The 18,746-nt window shown below is 39.5% G+C and overlaps 2 protein-coding genes across 4 annotated transcripts; one reads left to right on the top strand and one right to left on the bottom strand.

The window, feature by feature from the left end:
- Nucleotides 1-1,075: 1,075 nt before the first annotated feature.
- Nucleotides 1,076-8,167, bottom strand: LOC141801600 (adenylate kinase 7-like). 2 transcript variants are annotated; one of them, XM_074684704.1, is made up of 20 exons: nt 8,081-8,167; nt 7,872-7,964; nt 7,638-7,793; nt 7,258-7,372; nt 7,086-7,180; nt 6,901-7,008; nt 6,719-6,802; nt 6,523-6,611; nt 6,336-6,432; nt 6,138-6,215; nt 5,151-5,300; nt 4,889-5,017; nt 4,669-4,768; nt 3,675-3,803; nt 3,521-3,586; nt 3,245-3,442; nt 2,941-3,158; nt 2,713-2,871; nt 2,557-2,627; nt 1,076-1,486 (listed from the first exon to the last, which is right to left on the bottom strand). In XM_074684704.1, the coding sequence occupies exons 2-19, from the start codon at nt 7,953-7,955 to the stop codon at nt 2,586-2,588; spliced, it is 2,097 nt and encodes a 698-aa protein (XP_074540805.1). In that variant the 5' UTR covers nt 7,956-7,964; nt 8,081-8,167; the 3' UTR covers nt 1,076-1,486; nt 2,557-2,585. The 2 variants fall into 2 exon arrangements, with proteins under 2 accessions (XP_074540805.1, XP_074540804.1); XM_074684703.1 differs by lacking the exon at nt 8,081-8,167 and having other exon boundaries at nt 7,872-8,073.
- Nucleotides 8,168-8,176: 9 nt separating this feature from the next.
- LOC141801602 (actin, alpha cardiac muscle) lies at nt 8,177-17,407 on the top strand. Of its 2 annotated transcripts, none has more exons than XM_074684706.1 (8): nt 8,177-8,607; nt 15,615-15,767; nt 15,861-15,989; nt 16,080-16,275; nt 16,368-16,529; nt 16,623-16,814; nt 16,935-17,116; nt 17,199-17,407. In XM_074684706.1, exons 2-8 carry the CDS (start codon nt 15,639-15,641, stop codon nt 17,340-17,342), a joined length of 1,134 nt encoding a protein of 377 aa, XP_074540807.1. In that variant the 5' UTR covers nt 8,177-8,607; nt 15,615-15,638; the 3' UTR covers nt 17,343-17,407. The 2 variants fall into 2 exon arrangements, with proteins under 2 accessions (XP_074540807.1, XP_074540806.1); XM_074684705.1 differs by lacking the exon at nt 8,177-8,607 and adding an exon at nt 13,770-14,021.
- Nucleotides 17,408-18,746: the final 1,339 nt, after the last annotated feature.

The raw sequence follows: 18,746 nt of genomic DNA, 5'->3' as shown, positions 1-18,746 counted from the left end.
TGTTCCATGTTGATCTAAGTGTTAAATCTATTTTCTTTACTTTTGATATTCAGTTGCAATAATTTCACATGAAACCTGAAGGTTTTAATATCGTTCCAAATTAATCCCCCATCATTGTTCCTAATGATGACACTCTTCAAGAAACATGCATAAACAAACATTTTTAAAACATAATACTTATACTGTACTTTTTTTTTTAAATGACCAACAAAACAATATCCTCTGTGAGTTTGTTAAATTACACTTCAACCTAAAAAAAACCCTCAAACAAATCATCCTAACATCAGGGAAGGTAAAACTTGGTACCATAAGGTCTGATTGAACATCTTAAAATGAGTTAGAAAAGATAATTAAAGTCCAGTTTTACAGTTAAGACAATAAATAAATAAATAAATAAATAAATAAATAAATAAATAAATAAATTCATTAATTGATAGATAAATAGATGAATAAATAAATAAATAAATTCATTAATTGATAGATAAATAGATGAATAAATAAATAAATAAATAAATAATATAGACTGCAAAATAATTATTATTTAAATTTTAAATTATATTGAACACTTCTACTTATGTCAATACCAAAAAAACAACAACCCATAAATAAATAAAAATTACAAAAAAAAAAAAATAATTAAAAGGAAAAATTAATTGAGAGCTGGTGAACTTTTTGTTGGTGTTTATATAGTGGAAAATTTCTCCAATCCACGATGCACTTTGTTTTATAGTTTAAAATGGTTCAAACACCACAATTAAAGATTCAACATGCTAAAGCCTCATTGAGATTTTTATCATTTGACTGTAAAAGAAAAAAAAACTTGTAATTTTAAAAGAACTCCACCTCCGGAAGAACTCCTGTTATGATTTCCTTTCCATTCACTCTGAGCGAGCCAGCAGACAGCTGCTAATGGATTCAAAAGTTCGTCAGCCACAAAGAACAAAGCAAACTCCAGACACCGCTCTGACTTTAATGTCCAAACACAAGTGGAACACATTCTTTAGGAAAGGAAAAAACAAACACACATTTCACTAATTAAAGAACAGAGGAATTTTTTCAGCCAGGCTTTTTTTTTTTTTTTATTAAGAAACAAAGAAAGAAACTTTAAAACATAAAAGCTCACTTGTCTTTAACTGGGGTTGTGAAAAACTTTAACAGACACTTGAATACCAGCTCTGCATTGTTGTCTCAGTCTTGAGAAAAAGAGTTTCTGCGCCACCTGGTGTTGAGAAGATGAACTACTATAGATAACATATATAATGAAAACAAGTGTTTGTTTCTTTTATGTTTTTTAGTCTGGACTTGTGACAGCATAATTTCCCTGACACACTTTGTTAAATCATAAATTATATCAATTTTTAAGCAGAAAAGTGAAATTCTCCCTGTGTTTACATCTCCACTGGATCAGGACCAGCCTGGGCATGTTTCTTCCAGTAAGTGCTGAGTCTTCAGCGCAGAGGGAGCTGAGTCACAGACCAGATGGAGGCTGTAAGAGGACAGATCCATAATGAGCGGAAACCTGGCTGAACCATAAACCTCTCACATTCACTCCAAGCCAAGACCTGTACCAAGGGGAATATTAGTGTACATCCATGTGAAGACTTCAGTTTTTAAGTGTTTGAAGCAGGTTATATAAGTTCTGTGTTAGTGCCATTTCATCACACGCCAGCAATTCATTTCTGGTACATCTTGTGTGTTTGTGACAGTTTATCTTGGCATTTGGGCATGGTTTTAATTATTGTGTAGTTTTTTGGGGGGGAATATGTTGCTGGGTCTCCTGTTTGTTGTGGCTGACTGTAAAACCAGCTCTCTCTTCTTTGTCTGTTTCTTGTAATTTTTTCATCTCTTTTTTGCCAGTTTTGCATTTGGACTGGATCATTGCTTTGTATGGCTCATTTGTTGGTCATGGACACCAAACTGGTTTTGTCTTCAGTGATATTTTTACTATTTTTTCTCCTGAGTTTGTCTGGAGATCCTACATGTAATCATGGCTGCATTGTTTACATGTGAAATCAGCCATCAGCAGCCTTCAGCATGTCAATGCTAACTGGTGCTAGGCCTGATGTCTTCCCACAAGGTGAGGAGAAGGAGGTGAGGACGACGTGCTGGTTCTCAGGTGTGAGCTAAGAAGGGACGACATGGACCTGTCCTTCCATCCATCGTTATTGGTAACGTAAGGTCTATCTCCAATAAGATGGACGAGCTAGCCATGCTAACCCAGCAACAGAGGGAACACTAGGAGACAGAGTAGCATCATGCTACTCTGAGCTGGATCCTGTGGAGGTGGGGGCTGGCTGAACTGGAGAATGATGGACAAGCTGTCATCATCTACTTTCTTATGGACCTTTTTGCAGTTTCTATACACTTTCTTACTTTTGTTTTCTTGTTTGCTGCTGTGACTCCTCCTCTAGGGTATAAAAAAAAATTCTATTCTACTCTATTCTATGACTTAACACCACAGATCCAATTTTTATGACGACCTGGACAACAATGATGCATCTCATTCAAAAACGTTGTTTGGTCTTTTGATGATGTCTGTGACTGCAGAATATTCACCCCCTCTGATGACGTGTGGTATCTTTTCATTACTGCTGTTCTCTGTGATTGTTGCGCAGCAGATGTTCAGCCTGCAGAAACAAAGCAGAGGAAGTTTTACTCTCAAATCTTTAGGAGGTGTTTTGATTAATTTAAAGTGTTGCACTTTGTAAATACCAAAAAGTCAACAGGGTCCTCTGGTTTGATTTTGCTGCACTCCAGCATAGCCTCAGTGAGCGAAGGCATCACATACTTCATCAGGTAATTCCTCAGAGGAAGACAGCGAGCCTCCAGCAGCTCCTGCTCCTGTCTCTTCAGCTCACACAGATTCTTTTGCTGTTAAAAGTGAAAGTGTTTTTTTTATTTAAGGTTTAATCTGTGTTCTGTGCACATTCTCTTACTCACCCACTCTTCATACTGAGCAGCCATCTCAGCCAGAGCTGCTTCATTCCTTTGTTTCTTCTCAGCGGCCTCTGCAGCCAGTCTCTGCCTCCTCACTTCCTCTTTCTTCCTGTCCTCCTCCTCCTGCTCCTCTGGACTCAGGCCGTAGTTCTTGGGAGTCCCCACTATCTCAATGATCTTCTTCATCGCTGCCTTGTACTCTGGATCACCTGCAGTAATCTCTGGAGAGTAATGAGTCAGACTCACTGAAAGGAAAACCATATCTTGTAAAAATCTTCCTCAATAGTTTTAGACGTTGATTCTTTACCAATGTGTTCAGGATGAATCTCGATCTCGTCAAAGTAATCCAGCAGGGTTTCTTCAGCAGCATTGAGCTCTCTGTATTTCTTCAGCCGAGCTGTGAACTCCTCCTGGGTGTATTGTATCTCTTCTGCCTCTCTCTGTGGGAGCTGCTGAGCTCTCTTTGTCAGGAAATCATCCGAGGCGTTCAAGGCAAAAACGTGCTCTGCAAAAACACAGAGGAAGATGGATGTTTCTTCAAGTGCTTTTGAGCTCAGTTCAACTAAAAAGTACAAAAACCAACCTGGAATGATCTCCTTGTCGTACGCAGGTATCTGAGTCACTGACCCCTGGTCCTCTGTGGCCTCCTCTGAGAAATAAAAAGTCTGCATTCACATTATTGAAACAAAAACTCTGATACATACTATACTTTAATAAGATAAATAGTTTAAACTTACCGCTGAATATCAGCCGTGCCTCCTTATACATCTTTGGGAAGCCATCAAGAACAAACCCTTGGTTCCTGCATGGGTTTGAAAGCAGCTTTTCTCGCAACATGTCAAAGACGAGTTGATCTGCCAGTCGACCTACAAAGCAGGAGTTAAAACTTACAATGGGATGCAAAAAGTTGCTAGGCACCACCCTGTTGCAGCAGCTCTCTCTTCCTTGTCTGTTTCTTGTAATTTTTTCATCTCTTCTTCGTCAGTTTTGCATTTGGAGTAGGTCATTACTTTGTATGGCTCATTTGTTGGTCCTGGACAACAAACTGGTTTTGTCTTCAGTGATATTTGTACTATTTTTTCTCCTGTATTTGTCTGGAGATCCTACATGTAACCATGGCTGCATTGTTCACATGTGAAATCAGCTGTTAGCAGCCTGTAGCATGTCAATGCTAACTGGTGCAGGGCCAGCTGTTTCCCCACAAGGTGAGGGGAAGGAGGTGAGGATGACGTGCTGGTTCTCAGGTGTAAGCTAAGAAGTGACGACATGGACCTGTTCTTCCATCCATCGTTATTGGGAATGTAGAGTAGCATCATGCTATTCATAGACATAGCTAACTGAGCTAACAACTGACATGAACGCCAGACAGACTGCTGAAGAAGCTCAGTCCTGGACCCTGTGGAGGTGGAGGCTGGCTGACTGGACAATGATGGACAAATTGTCAGCATCTATTTTCTTATGGAGCTTTTTGCACTTTCTATACACTTTCTTACTTTTCTTTTCTTGATTGCTGCTGTGACACCTGAATTTCCCCTCAGGTATAAATTAAGTATTTTCTATTCTATTCTACCCTAACAGACTGTCCATTTAACAATGAGGTATTATTAATCCAGATATCCCAGTGTTAAAATGAAGCTCCAAAACCTTTCCTCATGTTTTGGAGTGCTTTGAATGCTTAACCTTAAACTTCTTTATCTACATCACCAGAGCAGCTCTAGCTTTGTCACTAACCTTCATTCATTTCCATGCTTTTCCTCAAAGTGTCTAGTTGTTTCTGTGCAGCAGCAGCTACCTCTTCAGCTTCATGTTCAGCTCCATTCACAATCTCCTCCTGCAAAAACATAACCTCTGTTTCCATGAAACTAATCACATCCTTCAATAACAATGTCCACTAGAGGGCAGTGTTTCTCCTCTGGTAACCTGACAGCACAGAGGGATGAAGGGAACTCACCAGCTGTGTGAGCTTTTCCTCGATGACCTCTTTGATCTTGATGTGGTGAATTTGGTAATAACTGCGGAGCTTCTTCGCTAAGGTGGTTTTACCCACAGCTGGAGGTCCAACAAGGCAAATTCTGATTGGCTGAGGAAATCAGGACTCAAAGTAAATAAATGCAACTTTATTCAAGTAGTTTGATGTTTAGGACAATTTTATTTTCATGTAAAATCCAAAGAAACAATATTTTAAGTGTTTTTAGATCTTCATTCATACTTACAAGTAGCTGCCTGGTGTCTTTGTACTCCTTTACAACACTCAAAATGTTTTCAAGTATCCCACGCTCTGATGTCCAGTGGAGACTGAAGGAGTCTCTAATGATTGAAGCATCCAGGCGCAAGTTGATGCTCAAAAACTGCAATTGTTCTGGCTAAAATCAGGGAGATATTTAAGGGTTATGATCACAAAGAGTTTTGTATCAAATATTTGCTGGAAAAATATTTCGCAACGAGACGTGGGAGGCAAACGGCAGCATCATCACTTCACTGACACTGTTAGGGGTTGCAAAATGCCTACTAAAATCCAAAACTGTTTCTTCTCTTTTTTTGCTTTTTTTTTTGCTTTTTTTTGTTCTATTTTGTTTTTGTTGTTTTGGGGGTTTTTTTCGCTGTTTTTTTCTCTTTCCTTCCTTACTTTCTTCTTTTGCTTTGAATGATTGATTTCCTTTGTTTTTTTTTTATTATTCATTTATTTACTTCTAGATTCTGCTATCAAGTTTATCACACATAGTCTCACTCAACTTTAAAGTGATACAATGCTATCTTTATCATTGTATCTGTTTACCGGAAAAAAAAAAAAAAAAAAAAAAAAATTGATTACAAAAAGTGTTTACTATTGTACATTTCATCCATTACCTTAAATACATAAACAAATATAGGGGGAAAATGACATATAATTCCATGTAAACAAAAAATATTTGTATGCTTCCACATTTGTTTGACTAAGCCAGGATAAAAACTGTATCAGTGGTGCCAGATTAATTTCGAAAACACAGCAGTATATTCACAAAGGTAGTCTAATTTTATACAGATCAGCTGGGTTAAGTATCTTAGTTTTTTTTTGTTAGCTTAAGCCTTTTTCTGTACTAGCCCATTAGTGTTTTTCTACAGCAGGCATCACCAGTATCTGTCACAGCTATTTTAGTCATGGGCTGAAAAGTTTGGGATCTAGACCACACTTAAGTTCAAGGACTCAACTAAATACTTACTGTGAAAGCTTTCATGGCGATGGCCTCATCCTCAGGTAGTATGTTGATTTTTCCAGAACCAAGAGTTTCACTTATCATCTTATAGGAAAAATGTAAAAAAAAACCACCCCACATCATTAAAGTTAGAAATATTAATTACAAAAATATCTCTTAGAAACATACAGTTCACTGTCACTTGTAAGTCTTACAAATGTTTACCATCACAATATCCTCCAAAGTGTTCTTGGAGTCGTCCACAGCAAGAATATATTTTGGTTTAATCTTTGGCTTGGCCTCAATGATGTTTTGGATCACACTAAAAAAAGGAAAAAAGTATAACCCCACTGATTTTATGTCAGAAACCAAATTATAGTATATCTGTAGAAAAACTATAAGTTAAAATCACCCTCCAAGGTCGTTTATGTGAATCATGGGGATGCAGTTTGTGCCCTGTCCGAATAAGGGAACTTTGGGGAACTGCATCAACCAAGACACCTGCTCACACGTAGAAAAGGAAGTGAAATTTACAGAACAAGAAAAAAAAGATGTCTATAAGGCAAAGTAGGATAAACACAAATTTTGACTTTCTTTTTATTACCTACCTTGAAATAGAAGTGAAACAGGTTCTCCCCCTTTCCATACTGATGACCAGAACCCACAACATAGCCCCTTAGCTTTGACTTTTTCTGAAAGATTAGAAGACATGATATTGTGCTTCTTAACAGCCATGTCCCACCCTAAATTAGTTTTACATGTGTTGAACTTTTCATCCAGATCTACTCACGCCTCCCTTCAGTTTCAGGACAAGCTTTTCCAGATTATGATGGTTTCTGAAACTGAGATGTGGTCTTCTTCTTATGTAACTTTCTTCTGTGAGCACATCTGTTTCATCCTGAAAAACAAACAAATTATACTCACACAGCTTGTGTTTCACACAGTTGTATGGTATGATTTTAATTTATGGTTTACTGGATTCGGAAGCTTTGTCATGGCCCAGGTCATCACAGTAGAGACTAAGATGAACATCTTCTGGGACTCAAAGTTCTCCATCTCCGCTTGAAGCGCTGTTTAAAATATAAAAGGAAAGTTAAGCAGCATCCACAAAAAGAAAAGAGATCAAGGAGTAAACGTATTCCTGTACCTGTAAGCGCCCATGTTGCCTCTTCAATCTGCTGTCGTGAATCAGCCTCTGATATGTTGTACACCACAACATCACACTCCAGCAGGCACTGAAGGAGCTCATCTTGAGTTGGTGACTTCCAAAATGAGATCGTACAACAAATTAGTTATTATTTCTATATTTTTAATTTTTTGCACAGTTTTTTTTTACATTAAAACCAGTTCACACCTTGAAAATCACTTAAAATGAAAGGCAGATCCATACTCAGGTTGTTTAGTATGCCAAGTATAGGTTAAATGTTGTTTTTGTGAAGTATATTCAAGCTGTCAAACAACTGCAGTTGAGTGAAAAGTTAATATTTCTTCCCCACTTTGCAGCATAGTGGGAGTATTCTCTCATACCGTGTATTGTTCGTGTAGAAAGCTGAGTTTTTCCTCTTTGCTGTCAGCAGACACAGTCCCCACTATGATAAAAGCAGGTTCATCCCGTGGGGATTCCAACGTGTCCTCTGCCTCTTCTTCTTCTGGGGTTTCCCCTGTCACACACGTCGACAAAAACTGAAAGAGTCATCAGAAAAATAATGTAAACAGACTAATGAAAACCCGGATGGTAGTTACTCCGTGAGCTAACGTTACCTTAGCTATGTGTTTCGAGGAGTACCTGTGGACGTCGTTGATAAAAATACGTTTGGGACGAGTTTGTTGCTTGTTATCCTCCATATTAAAATCCTAAAACACAAACAGAAAATTATGGGTGTGTTAAATTTCTACTTAACAGTCTGTTCTTAGCAGCTTTTGCTACGTTAGCATCAGGCTTCCTTCACTGTCTGTTGTTAGGGACTCACTTCCCGTTGCTATGGCCCATCAGCTAATGAAGTGCGTAGTAGGGGCTGCGCGTGCCTGTCATTCCTGTACGTCAACGGTTGTCGTTGTAGTTAAGAAACAAACATGGCGGAGGGGTGTAAAAGAAAGTGAAAAGAGCTTTTCACACGAGCAAATTGAAAGTGGGGATAATATAAGATAAGAAAGTTGAAATAAAACTTAGGAAGCCAAAGTTAAGGCTTGTATTGTTCGAGCCAAACAGTAGTTTGTAAGCTTGAGCCATATTAGCAAAATTACCCTCGCCGTTTTATTTGCGAGTCAACTAAGTGCATTGATACCAACAGATACGAAGATGTAATTTAGCTTCACTTTACACAACAGTTGCAATACATTATACTATTTATGGCCTTAAACTTACGAAAAATAAATATCAGGCTGGCAGGCAGCCTGTTTAAGGAATACCCTTCTTGTGCCCAAAGACATTTGTGATAGGCACCAGACCTTTGTGACACCCAAAGGGAAGATTAAGGATGATTAAGCATCTTCTGTGGTAAGTTGACCCTGTCTAATTTTCATTTTTATTCTATTTTTTTTAGCACTCCACTATTTTATCTCTTTCTTTAGGAGTTCCAGGCAGTTTTAGCCCATTTGATAACAAACAGTAGCAACCTGTGTATCAGACAAGAGCATTTTCAAGCCGTGAGGGTTATAAATCAGTCAGTGAAGCACTAGCTGAAACCTTGTTAGTGTTTTTTTTTAATCCACTGAGTCCTCAAGTATTCTTACATAGCCATTATGTCTTGTAAATACTGCTGACACAACACCACCCCTTAAACTACACACACCTCTGTGAATCTGCAAATCCCCTCACAGTGCAGGACAATGGCGCGCTGACATGGAAACTCTCAGAGCACCCCATATATTTATAGAGCTGACATTATCTGCTGGCAGTGCTTGATAGTGTCTGCTCTACACAGGCCTCAGCACTCAGGGAAACACGCCCTGTCATGCATTCAAAGCACAAAGATACTGAGGAGAACTACTCATGGATGATTGAACGTCTCTGGCCATGTATAGTAAACCTCTTTAGACTCCATCAGGACACAAGTTACATAATTAGTTTATTTGAAGGTGTGGAATTTAATTACACATGAGAAAATAAAAAAATACATGAAATTAAGCATTCAATTTTTATTCAGGTATTCATTGTGACACTGCTAACACATTTGTGGATATGATTAACAACAAAAAATTCACAAAACAGGTGTCCCTGCTGTCACATTTGACGTATCTTCTCACCTCAGAGTGATTTAAAGGACAGTAACTGTTTTGATTGTGCTGATTTATCTGTCAACCAGCAGTTGTCAGCTCCCCTCAGCTGTTTACAGCAGGCATGAAGCACGTTACGATGATGACGGCTGGTGCCAAGAACAACACTGCATGCATTCTCATTGTCAGCGACTGTTAATGAAATGTGCTCATCTATAGAGACATGTCCTAGCCAGTGTAAGCTTTTGGACTCAGTGAACAGATGTGAGACAGTTTTAAAAAGCACATTTGATAAATGATTTTAAGAAGAAAAATTCCAGCTTGCGGGAAAAATCAAAGCCTTGTATGTAGGGATATAAACAGAATTTTTTAACAAATTTACCATCTTTAGCAAGGGAAAGTAGTAACTGGAAGCATTTGGCTTGATTTCATTTCCAATTCCTCACATTTTAAGAGGTCAAAGGTCACCTGGAAAGAGAAAGTCACTCTGAACTGTTGCAAAAACAAAAATCCACCAATTTCAATCTGTGCTCCTGGCTCTTAAGGTAATACATCGTTGTATTTCAAACCATATTGTACATGGTAAACAAACCACTGTCATAACAGGACTGATTGTAAAGACCAATTGCTGCAAACAGCTGCTTAAGTGTGCCTGCATGTGTGTGAGTGTGTGTATGTGTGTGTGTTGGAGGAGTTTGGGGGGTTAACTGCAGAGGGGGCAGCTGTCAGGACAGACAAACCATGTGCTTCCTCCATGTCCTTATTAGGACAAATGTGCCTCAAAACTGTGACCCATTTAGGACCAGTGTGTCTGATCCTGATACAGAGCCAGTGATAGAGACAGGACTCGGCCAAAAAGTGCTTCCTGACATGAAGGGAGATGTTGACAAAACACAGCATGGAGCACATCCAGAAACTAACCCGATGTCTCTGCTTCAGAAATTTAGTTCAGTACAGACACTCATTGGGACTGTTTTTGTGGTTAAACTTCATTTTTATTTCAGATCATTTAAAAGTCTTTTAATTCTGATCAATAATCAAGCTGGTAGTCTAAGAACAACAAAGTCACTGTACTCTATTACTGAAACGTATTGATAAAATTTCCCTTTGAACACAGTTACTGTGAAAATCATTCACCGTTTTAATCAAACATGCTAAGATATACCCCTCAAACTTAAGAAACAGCATTAACATCCATGACTGCTTAACAAGCAACATCACTTTTTTCCAACTCTGAACGACTAGTTTTTCTTCACCACCAACTTTCAATCAATGGGACAGTGTGAAAAGCAACAACTTTCCAGTAATGTAAAGCTAATTCCATAAATTTGTGTGTACTATCCTTGCAAATGCAACATAAAACAACACTCCACTACATCAAAACATAAAAAAAACATCTAAAAAGTGCTGAAAATAAACCTCTATTGGACTTTTTCTGTTAATGCTTCATCATACTTCTTCTTTATTTGATTATAGATATTTTCAATCCGCTACTTGCATAGGGTACAATTTTACAGATATCCATCATGTCAACTCAGGATTTCAGTGCTAGGTCTCCCTTGATAAGAACGTAGTGTCCATCAAGGAATACAGTAAACTCGTCAAGGGTTCATAAACTTTTCAAAACAGGCAAAAACAAACACAAAACCCCCTAAGACACTTCATATAGCTGATTGCTGGAAGATTGGACTACCTGTGTGCTCATATTGCTATTTTTGAATTAATCTGCCACTATTGACACCATTGTTATCCTGGCTTAGTCATCTAGAGGGTCATGTAGCTACAAATTGTGACTAAGAGATCAAAAAGTTTCTGTTTGCATGGTTTAACCTCTATTTTTGTTTGTGTATTTCTTTTTCAATAATGGATTCATGACCCCACTGTCAATGTTTTGTTCTTCCCCACTTTGGGAACCACTGGGCTAGTTAGACTACATGCCATACTGCCATTTCCCACTCATATTAAAACTACTTAAATGTTTCTTTAAAGGATGCACGATATATTGGTATCAATATTGGTATCGGCTGATGTTAATTCATTAGCTGCCGGCATTTTTAGAGCATCTTGAACGATCGTTCAAGACCCAAATAATATTGTTTTCTGTGACTATGTAAACATCAAAACTACCTACAAAGAGTGCCCCCTCTTCTTTTATGTTTCTCTTTCTGTTTTTGATCCAAAAACAGACAAAACTTACCTTTTTGATCACGTTCATCCCGGGCGCTTCATCCATTGATCCTCTCCATGATCGTCTTTTCTCACGATTGTGCCGCTCTTTCTCTCTGAACTACCTCGACACATCATCTCAATTTTTTTTTTTTCCTTGTTTTAACCAATATCAAATCAGTGAATATCAGTTATCAGACATAACAACAATATTAATATCGGACATCGGTATCAGCCAAAAATTTAAATGATTATAATTAGTTATAAGAACAACTATAAACATCATGTTATCACCAAAAAACAGGGTGATTGAAATGTGTGGCTGCATGTCTGCTTAGGGCTTCCATACTTCTCAAATAAGTATTCACTGCAAATACGTACACACCATATTTTACAGTAATAATCCTCAGTTATACTAATATAAAACTGACCACAGCTTAAAGTTTATAGCTTCTAGTTGGTCAATTTCTTTGCACCAAAGAATTCTTAAAATGTGTTTTATGTTGTTGATCTTTCATACCGAGTTTAATACATCTGTCCATCATTTTATTTATGACAAAGTTAACTTATCGTATCTGGTCTGAACAGTTGGTCATCAGATTGGGATTGTACTTTGTAAATAAAAAGAAAGTGTGACGATTCTCCAGGAAACCTTCAAAATCTTCACTTTTGTCATATTTTGTGTAAAAATTGTCCTGCTATACTCAATATGAGCCACATTTAACTGATAAATCCAGACAAATATCTTGTTTTTAAGTGATTTTAAGACAAAAATGAGGCCTGAATTGCTTGCAACAATTAAAAAAATCTAATTTATTCTTTAAATAACTTGAAATAAGACATTTTTCTTGACTAATCAGGTGACTGCGGCTCATTTCAAGTCTAAAAAGACATTTTCTACTAAAATTATGACAGAACATTTGCTGAAATTTCTGTTTTTTGCAGTGTATTTTTGGGTTAAAACCTTACACATGATTAAAGGAATGAGGTACCTGTCATGTAAAAACATAGAAGTAGACAAGTGGGTTAGTAGCGTATATCTCTCTTAGGTATATTACACCACACGGCTACAAATGGAATATTTCAGCGTGTTGATGGCGTGGGGGGTATTTACATTCTTAAAGTACTCACTTTGGCCGGCCAGGGCTCCAGCATGGGGATACAGGCTCTCGGGGAGCTTATCAAAGTGACGAATAAGGAGCCTGAATTCAAGCCAGCATGCAGCCTCTGGCACCTGTTCCTCTCCATTCCCCTAAAAGGAGACACTGGAGCCAATCAGAGCTCGGGACAGACACTCGTCGCTCCAAGCACAGGCTGTCCCTGGGATCTGTCGTCTGTTGGGGGTCTGGGTTTTAGCCTCAGCTTCCTCCTCCCTCATACAACGCGGCCTATCAGTCAGCTGTCTGGCATGTCTCACCCCCTCCTTTCCCCTCTTCCTTACACATGCCACAACTCTGGCGAACTCACAGGCAGGTCTCCTTAGACGGCTCCTTAACTTGCAAGATCACTCAGACGGGAGCTCCGGTTACCTTCGCACCTTCTGATCACCCACATCCCCACTGCCCTATTTGAGCTTAGTCATATTAGCACATCCTGTGGGACCCAAAGGGCAGCTCACTAAGTATGTGAGGAGGAAAGATGCTGCAGTGTGTGAGGAACTTATCAAGTCAATGAAACTGCAGCTGAAGAGTGTGTGAGAGTGCTAATCTCATCAAATGTTGGAGAATCACAACAAGTTATCTCACAGTGAAATATTGTAAATTTGCAACTCAAGCTCAATTAATTTACATCATTTTTCTGGTTAAAGTCTCTTCCTGAATCATACTTTTGTCGGAGATCTTGTCATGTTTTCTTCATCTGAATTTCAAGTTTCAAGATGTTTGAATCTATTTTTTGAAGCGAAGCCTTAAAAAAAACATCCTGCCGCAGGGTAAATATTTCAATTTCAATGTATTTTATTTTATTTGATAAGGAGGGACAATGTACATTCATACACACTTTAAAAAATAAAATGTAAATGTACCCAAAGCTAATTTCCATTGGTAGTCCCCCCAGCTAAAATATAAAAACAAACAGGTTAAAAAAAAAAAAAAATCAATCCAATTATTTCGATCAGGCTACAAAAAGCCTCTGTTTACTTTTCTGGTGCTTCTTTTTTTAACAGAAAACATTAACTATTTTATTAGACTGGCAAAGAGACAATAGCCACTAACTGGTCCATGGGGGGCGCCGAAATCGACCCAACTATACGTTACTTAGAGGAGCTTTAAAATGTTGTTTTTACACTGTAAGAAAAAATACTTCTTCGTACTGATCACTTCCTCATCCAAGGCAACATCTCGTCATTCTCTGGACACTGGAGTCTCTTTTCTGAACCATTTAGCCAAGCAGCACTTAATTTGGGCTTGTGTGAACTCCTGAGCCCGCCCCCCAGCTCCCGGCCTCAGGACACCGGGACATATTTAAGGACCCCCTCACACCCTCACCCCTTTGTCCCAGTGGAAACTCCAGTCTTGAGGTAACAACTTGGTAAGTCCTTCACAGTCTTCTTGTGTTTCAGCTGTTGGGTGGAGTTGGGAGTGTGGGGATGAGGGAGGATGGGCTGCTGCTTCCGCTGTTGCATACATCAGTGTTAGAACATGGAGATATTTAATATTTTGAAGCTGCGTCTGGATGCTAGCTCAGGGTAGAGGAGGGAGAAAGAGTTTACAGAAAAGGGGAGAGGATGAAGTGACTGTAACCTGCTGCCAAGAAAAGACTCTGAAGTTGAAAAGATGCTGCTGCTGCTCCAGAGTGTCAGGCAGGAAGCTTTCACTTTAGATAGATGGTAAACCAGATAACACATAATGTGTCCTCTGATAGATGTAGTTTGGATTAGATTTAGCTGTTTTAACACCAAACCAACTGTGAGTGCTGGGATATTTTCATCTTATTTACAAGTTTTAGTGTCACTCTGCCAATTGTGGTCCAATAACAAAACAAAAAAATAGGCTTTCACCAGCTGAAAAAAATCAAGTTAAACAAATATTAGCAAGTCTAGCTAAAATTATTTGAGGTAGCATTGTTTAGGGTATGTCTTGACTTGAATTTTTGGGAGTAACGTCATAGAAAGCCTCATGAAGATCTTGAGAAAGAAGTTTGAATAAAGAAAGAAAGCAATCATATGTTTCTAAAGCAACACTTTGATGCTTTAACCCTTTAACATGCAGCTCAACTGTTTGTTAGAGCATTTTTTTAATATTCTATATCTCACTGAAAACATTTTGAAATTCTCTGATTTCTGGTTTCTGGTTTTCATGCTCCAACGCCATAAAAAATAAAATAAAAAAACACTTCTTTTTTGTCTTGGCTACATCGCTAAAGGGTAAAATATTAAGTAGGCTGCATTTCCTCTGCATTAAAAAAATGAAAGTTAAAGGGTTAAAAGGTCAATCCCTTTGAAAACATCAAAAACGATGCTTAAGGAAAAATAATTTCAGTAGAGCTTACAAATGTTGATTAAGAAGGGACGAACATTAGAAGAGGATGCTAGTACTCGGGATGCAGACTGCCATCAGAAATCCAGGAACCATCACAACACATGGTCTGGTTTCAAACAGAAGGGTCCACTGTGTGTGTGTGTGTGTGTGTGTGTGTGTGTGTGTGTGTGTGTGTGTGTGTGTGTGTGTGTGTGTGACAGCTGAGGATGGACTGAAACCTCTGCCGCCACACGTCAAAAGACACACCGCCTCAGCTGTTAACTAGCTACAGCTTAATGTTTAGATTGGAGAACGGAGGGGAAGGGGGGTGAGGGTGACAAGGGTCCCACAGCTTAAAATAGACCTGTGAGTGTGTGTGAGTGTGTGAGTGTTGGGGGTCCAGCCATGTCCTGTTTTGGCTTTCCAGGCAGCTGAGAGAGATTAGAGCCCTCAGAGGTGTCTTCATACTTTACATGGCGCTGCATTGTTTCGAGGAATCGCATGATCAGTGATTAAATGGATTAATTACACGTTCGAATGGAATTTTGATTAAAAAATTCAATATGCAGCTTAAGTTAATAAGGAAGACTGAAGCCATTAGACAATACGCAAGTGTGGCACAAGCTGATGTCTTACCTGTGTTTCCACGCTCTGATCTGCACAGAAGGCCATCCAATAAAGACCAAACATGTGTGACGACGACGAGACCACCGCCCTTGTGTGCGACAACGGCTCTGGCCTGGTCAAGGCTGGGTTTGCCGGTGATGACGCCCCCCGCGCTGTCTTCCCATCCATCGTTGGACGCCCCCGTCACCAGGTAGGGACCACGAAAAGAAGATTCATGTGACTCTCATGTGACACTTCTTCATCTCGTTCCTGAGTTTCTGATGTGTGTTTTGTTTGTTCTCAGGGTGTGATGGTGGGCATGGGTCAGAAAGACAGCTACGTGGGAGACGAGGCTCAGAGCAAGAGAGGTATCTTGACTCTGAAGTACCCCATCGAGCACGGCATCATCACCAACTGGGACGATATGGAGAAGGTGAGACTCTACGGCCAGATGAAGAACACAGAAAACAGAAAATGTCACCAAAACCTCCAAACTGAGACCCTAACTTTTACTATCATGCAGATCTGGCACCACACCTTCTACAACGAGCTCCGTGTGGCCCCCGAGGAGCACCCCACCCTGCTTACTGAGGCTCCTCTCAACCCCAAAGCCAACAGGGAGAAGATGACCCAGATCATGTTTGAGACCTTCAACGTCCCCGCCATGTACGTGGCTATCCAGGCCGTGCTGTCCCTGTACGCCTCTGGTCGTACCACCGGTGAGTCTCAACCATCAGCCTAATCTCCCTAGATAGATAAAAGATGCTTTCTGTGTGGGATGTCTTTAAGACTTGATTATTTGTATGAACAGGTATTGTGCTGGACTCTGGTGATGGTGTGACCCACAACGTACCCATCTATGAGGGTTACGCTCTGCCCCACGCCATCATGCGTCTGGATCTGGCCGGTCGCGACTTGACCGATTACCTGATGAAGATCCTGACTGAGCGCGGCTACTCTTTCGTCACAACTGGTAAGACGATCCATCTGTGTTTCTTGGCCATCATGTGTCTGTCAGTGTGTTTTCAACATCGATCGACTTACCTATGACATCTTCCCCTGCCAGCTGAGCGTGAGATTGTTCGTGACATCAAGGAGAAGCTGTGTTACGTTGCTCTGGACTTTGAGAATGAGATGGCCACCGCTGCCTCCTCTTCCTCTCTGGAGAAGAGCTACGAGCTGCCCGACGGTCAGGTCATCACCATCGGCAATGAGCGTTTCCGCTGCCCCGAGACCCTGTTCCAGCCATCCTTCATCGGTGAGTAATGATGAAACTGTCATATTTATCTGGTGAAACTCCACATTGTTTATTTAGTTTACTTCTTGATTGTGCTACTTGTGCATTTTCCTGAGAATCTCTCTGATCTCACCTGCACAGGTATGGAGTCCGCTGGTATCCATGAGACCGCCTACAACAGCATCATGAAGTGTGACATTGACATCCGTAAGGATCTGTACGCCAACAATGTGCTGTCTGGTGGTACCACCATGTACCCTGGTATCGCTGACCGTATGCAGAAAGAGATCACCGCCCTGGCCCCAAGCACCATGAAGATCAAGGTGAGCCCAGCCCCCTGTGAAGCAGAAAAAACTCAGCATTTTGTAAAAACATCCCTGTGCTAATATCCGCTCCTCTCTGCAGATCATTGCTCCACCTGAAAGGAAATACTCCGTCTGGATCGGAGGCTCCATCCTGGCCTCCCTGTCCACCTTCCAGCAGATGTGGATCAGCAAGCAGGAGTACGATGAGGCAGGCCCCTCTATCGTCCACAGGAAGTGCTTCTAAGTCCCCAACCAGAACCACAAACCTCACACCGACTGTGCCCGCTTACCTTCCGTTCTGTATTTCTACTGTGCCTTTTGCTGTATATACATGTACTATTGTAATAAAAATAGCTGCTTTTAACAGAAACAAGTGTGTGAAGTGTATTGGTGGATGGCCTGTATTTTCTTGTCATTTAATGCCGTTGGATTGAAGTTATCAGTAATGAGCTTTATGACAGAATGTAAGCTAGCTGGACCAAAATGAAGACAGCAGAGTAACAAAAGACAATTTTCAATAAGCTTAAATTGCTTCAATTTCCCAACTATCATGGGATCTAAACCCAGAGACAGAGGCAGGTGTCTGCTTTTTCAGGAGACTTTCAGGTGCTAGCCACCGCTCCACTGTCCACACAGTGCTGGTTAGCCAATTCAGCAGGATTCATCATGAAACCTTCTCAAGACACACTATTTTATCTACTTATTGCTCTGCTTCACAGAGTTAAACATGATAACTTCAAGTTACAAACTGAAATCACGAAGTAAATCATTTCCTTTGTAGTTTTATAAAGCCGAAAAACTTCACAGCTTGGATTGAGTAAACAAACACGTTTAAAAAATATATTTTTTGTTCTTTTAAGTACTTCAAATTTAAATCCAATCACAAACCAAATTCATAATTAGACTCAAAACATATGCTAAGACCAAGTTTTAGTGGCCCCAGCAAAATAGAGTCTAACACCATGTACAATGTTTCAATAAAACTTTATTAAACCTGTTTAAATCAAATTGGACCAAGTTGTGATGGCAGATTCAGTATTTACAACATGAAGTGTGGAAATCTGTATATTCAGAGGTAAAAAAAAATGTTAAGTGGTAAATTTAAGTTCACTAATGGTATTATGTGTAACAAATAATAAATAAATAAGAAAATGAATAAATAAATAAATAAATAATAATAATAATAATAATAATAATAATAATAATAATAATAAACATGTACATTTTCAATGTGTTTTGTTCTTCATTCAGATATGACGTCATCCCAAACCGGAGCGTCCTTCACCAGGCGACCAGCCGATCACGTGACCCCACCTGGAAATATGATATACAAAATGATAACCACAAGATGAAAAAATCCATTTCTATGATCATATTGATAAGCTTAATGTGTGTGCATGTATGTGCTTGCGTGTGTATGTGTGTGAGTGCGTGCGTGTGTACAGGTTGATCAGCTGAAGAACCGTTAAACACTCAGCCCGGAAGTCAGGTGACCTTCACAATAAGAGCCGTTACTCTGGTCACCATGGGACCAAGATGCTTAGCGTTGTTTCAGTACATGTTTAGTATTTATGAATATTAATCTGAGACACTTGTGTTGTAATATAAAGTTTGGATGGTTACAGAATTTCCCTCCTGAACTGGTACG

Source organism: Halichoeres trimaculatus, unplaced genomic scaffold, assembly GCF_033239565.1.
Source record: "Halichoeres trimaculatus isolate MK-OKI-2021-1 unplaced genomic scaffold, fHalTri1.1 fHalTri1_scaffold_13, whole genome shotgun sequence".
In the NCBI taxonomy this organism is placed as follows: domain Eukaryota; kingdom Metazoa; phylum Chordata; class Actinopteri; order Labriformes; family Labridae; genus Halichoeres; species Halichoeres trimaculatus.
The sequence above is the reverse complement of the archived record's forward strand: the minus strand, read 5'-3'. Positions and strand labels throughout refer to the sequence as shown.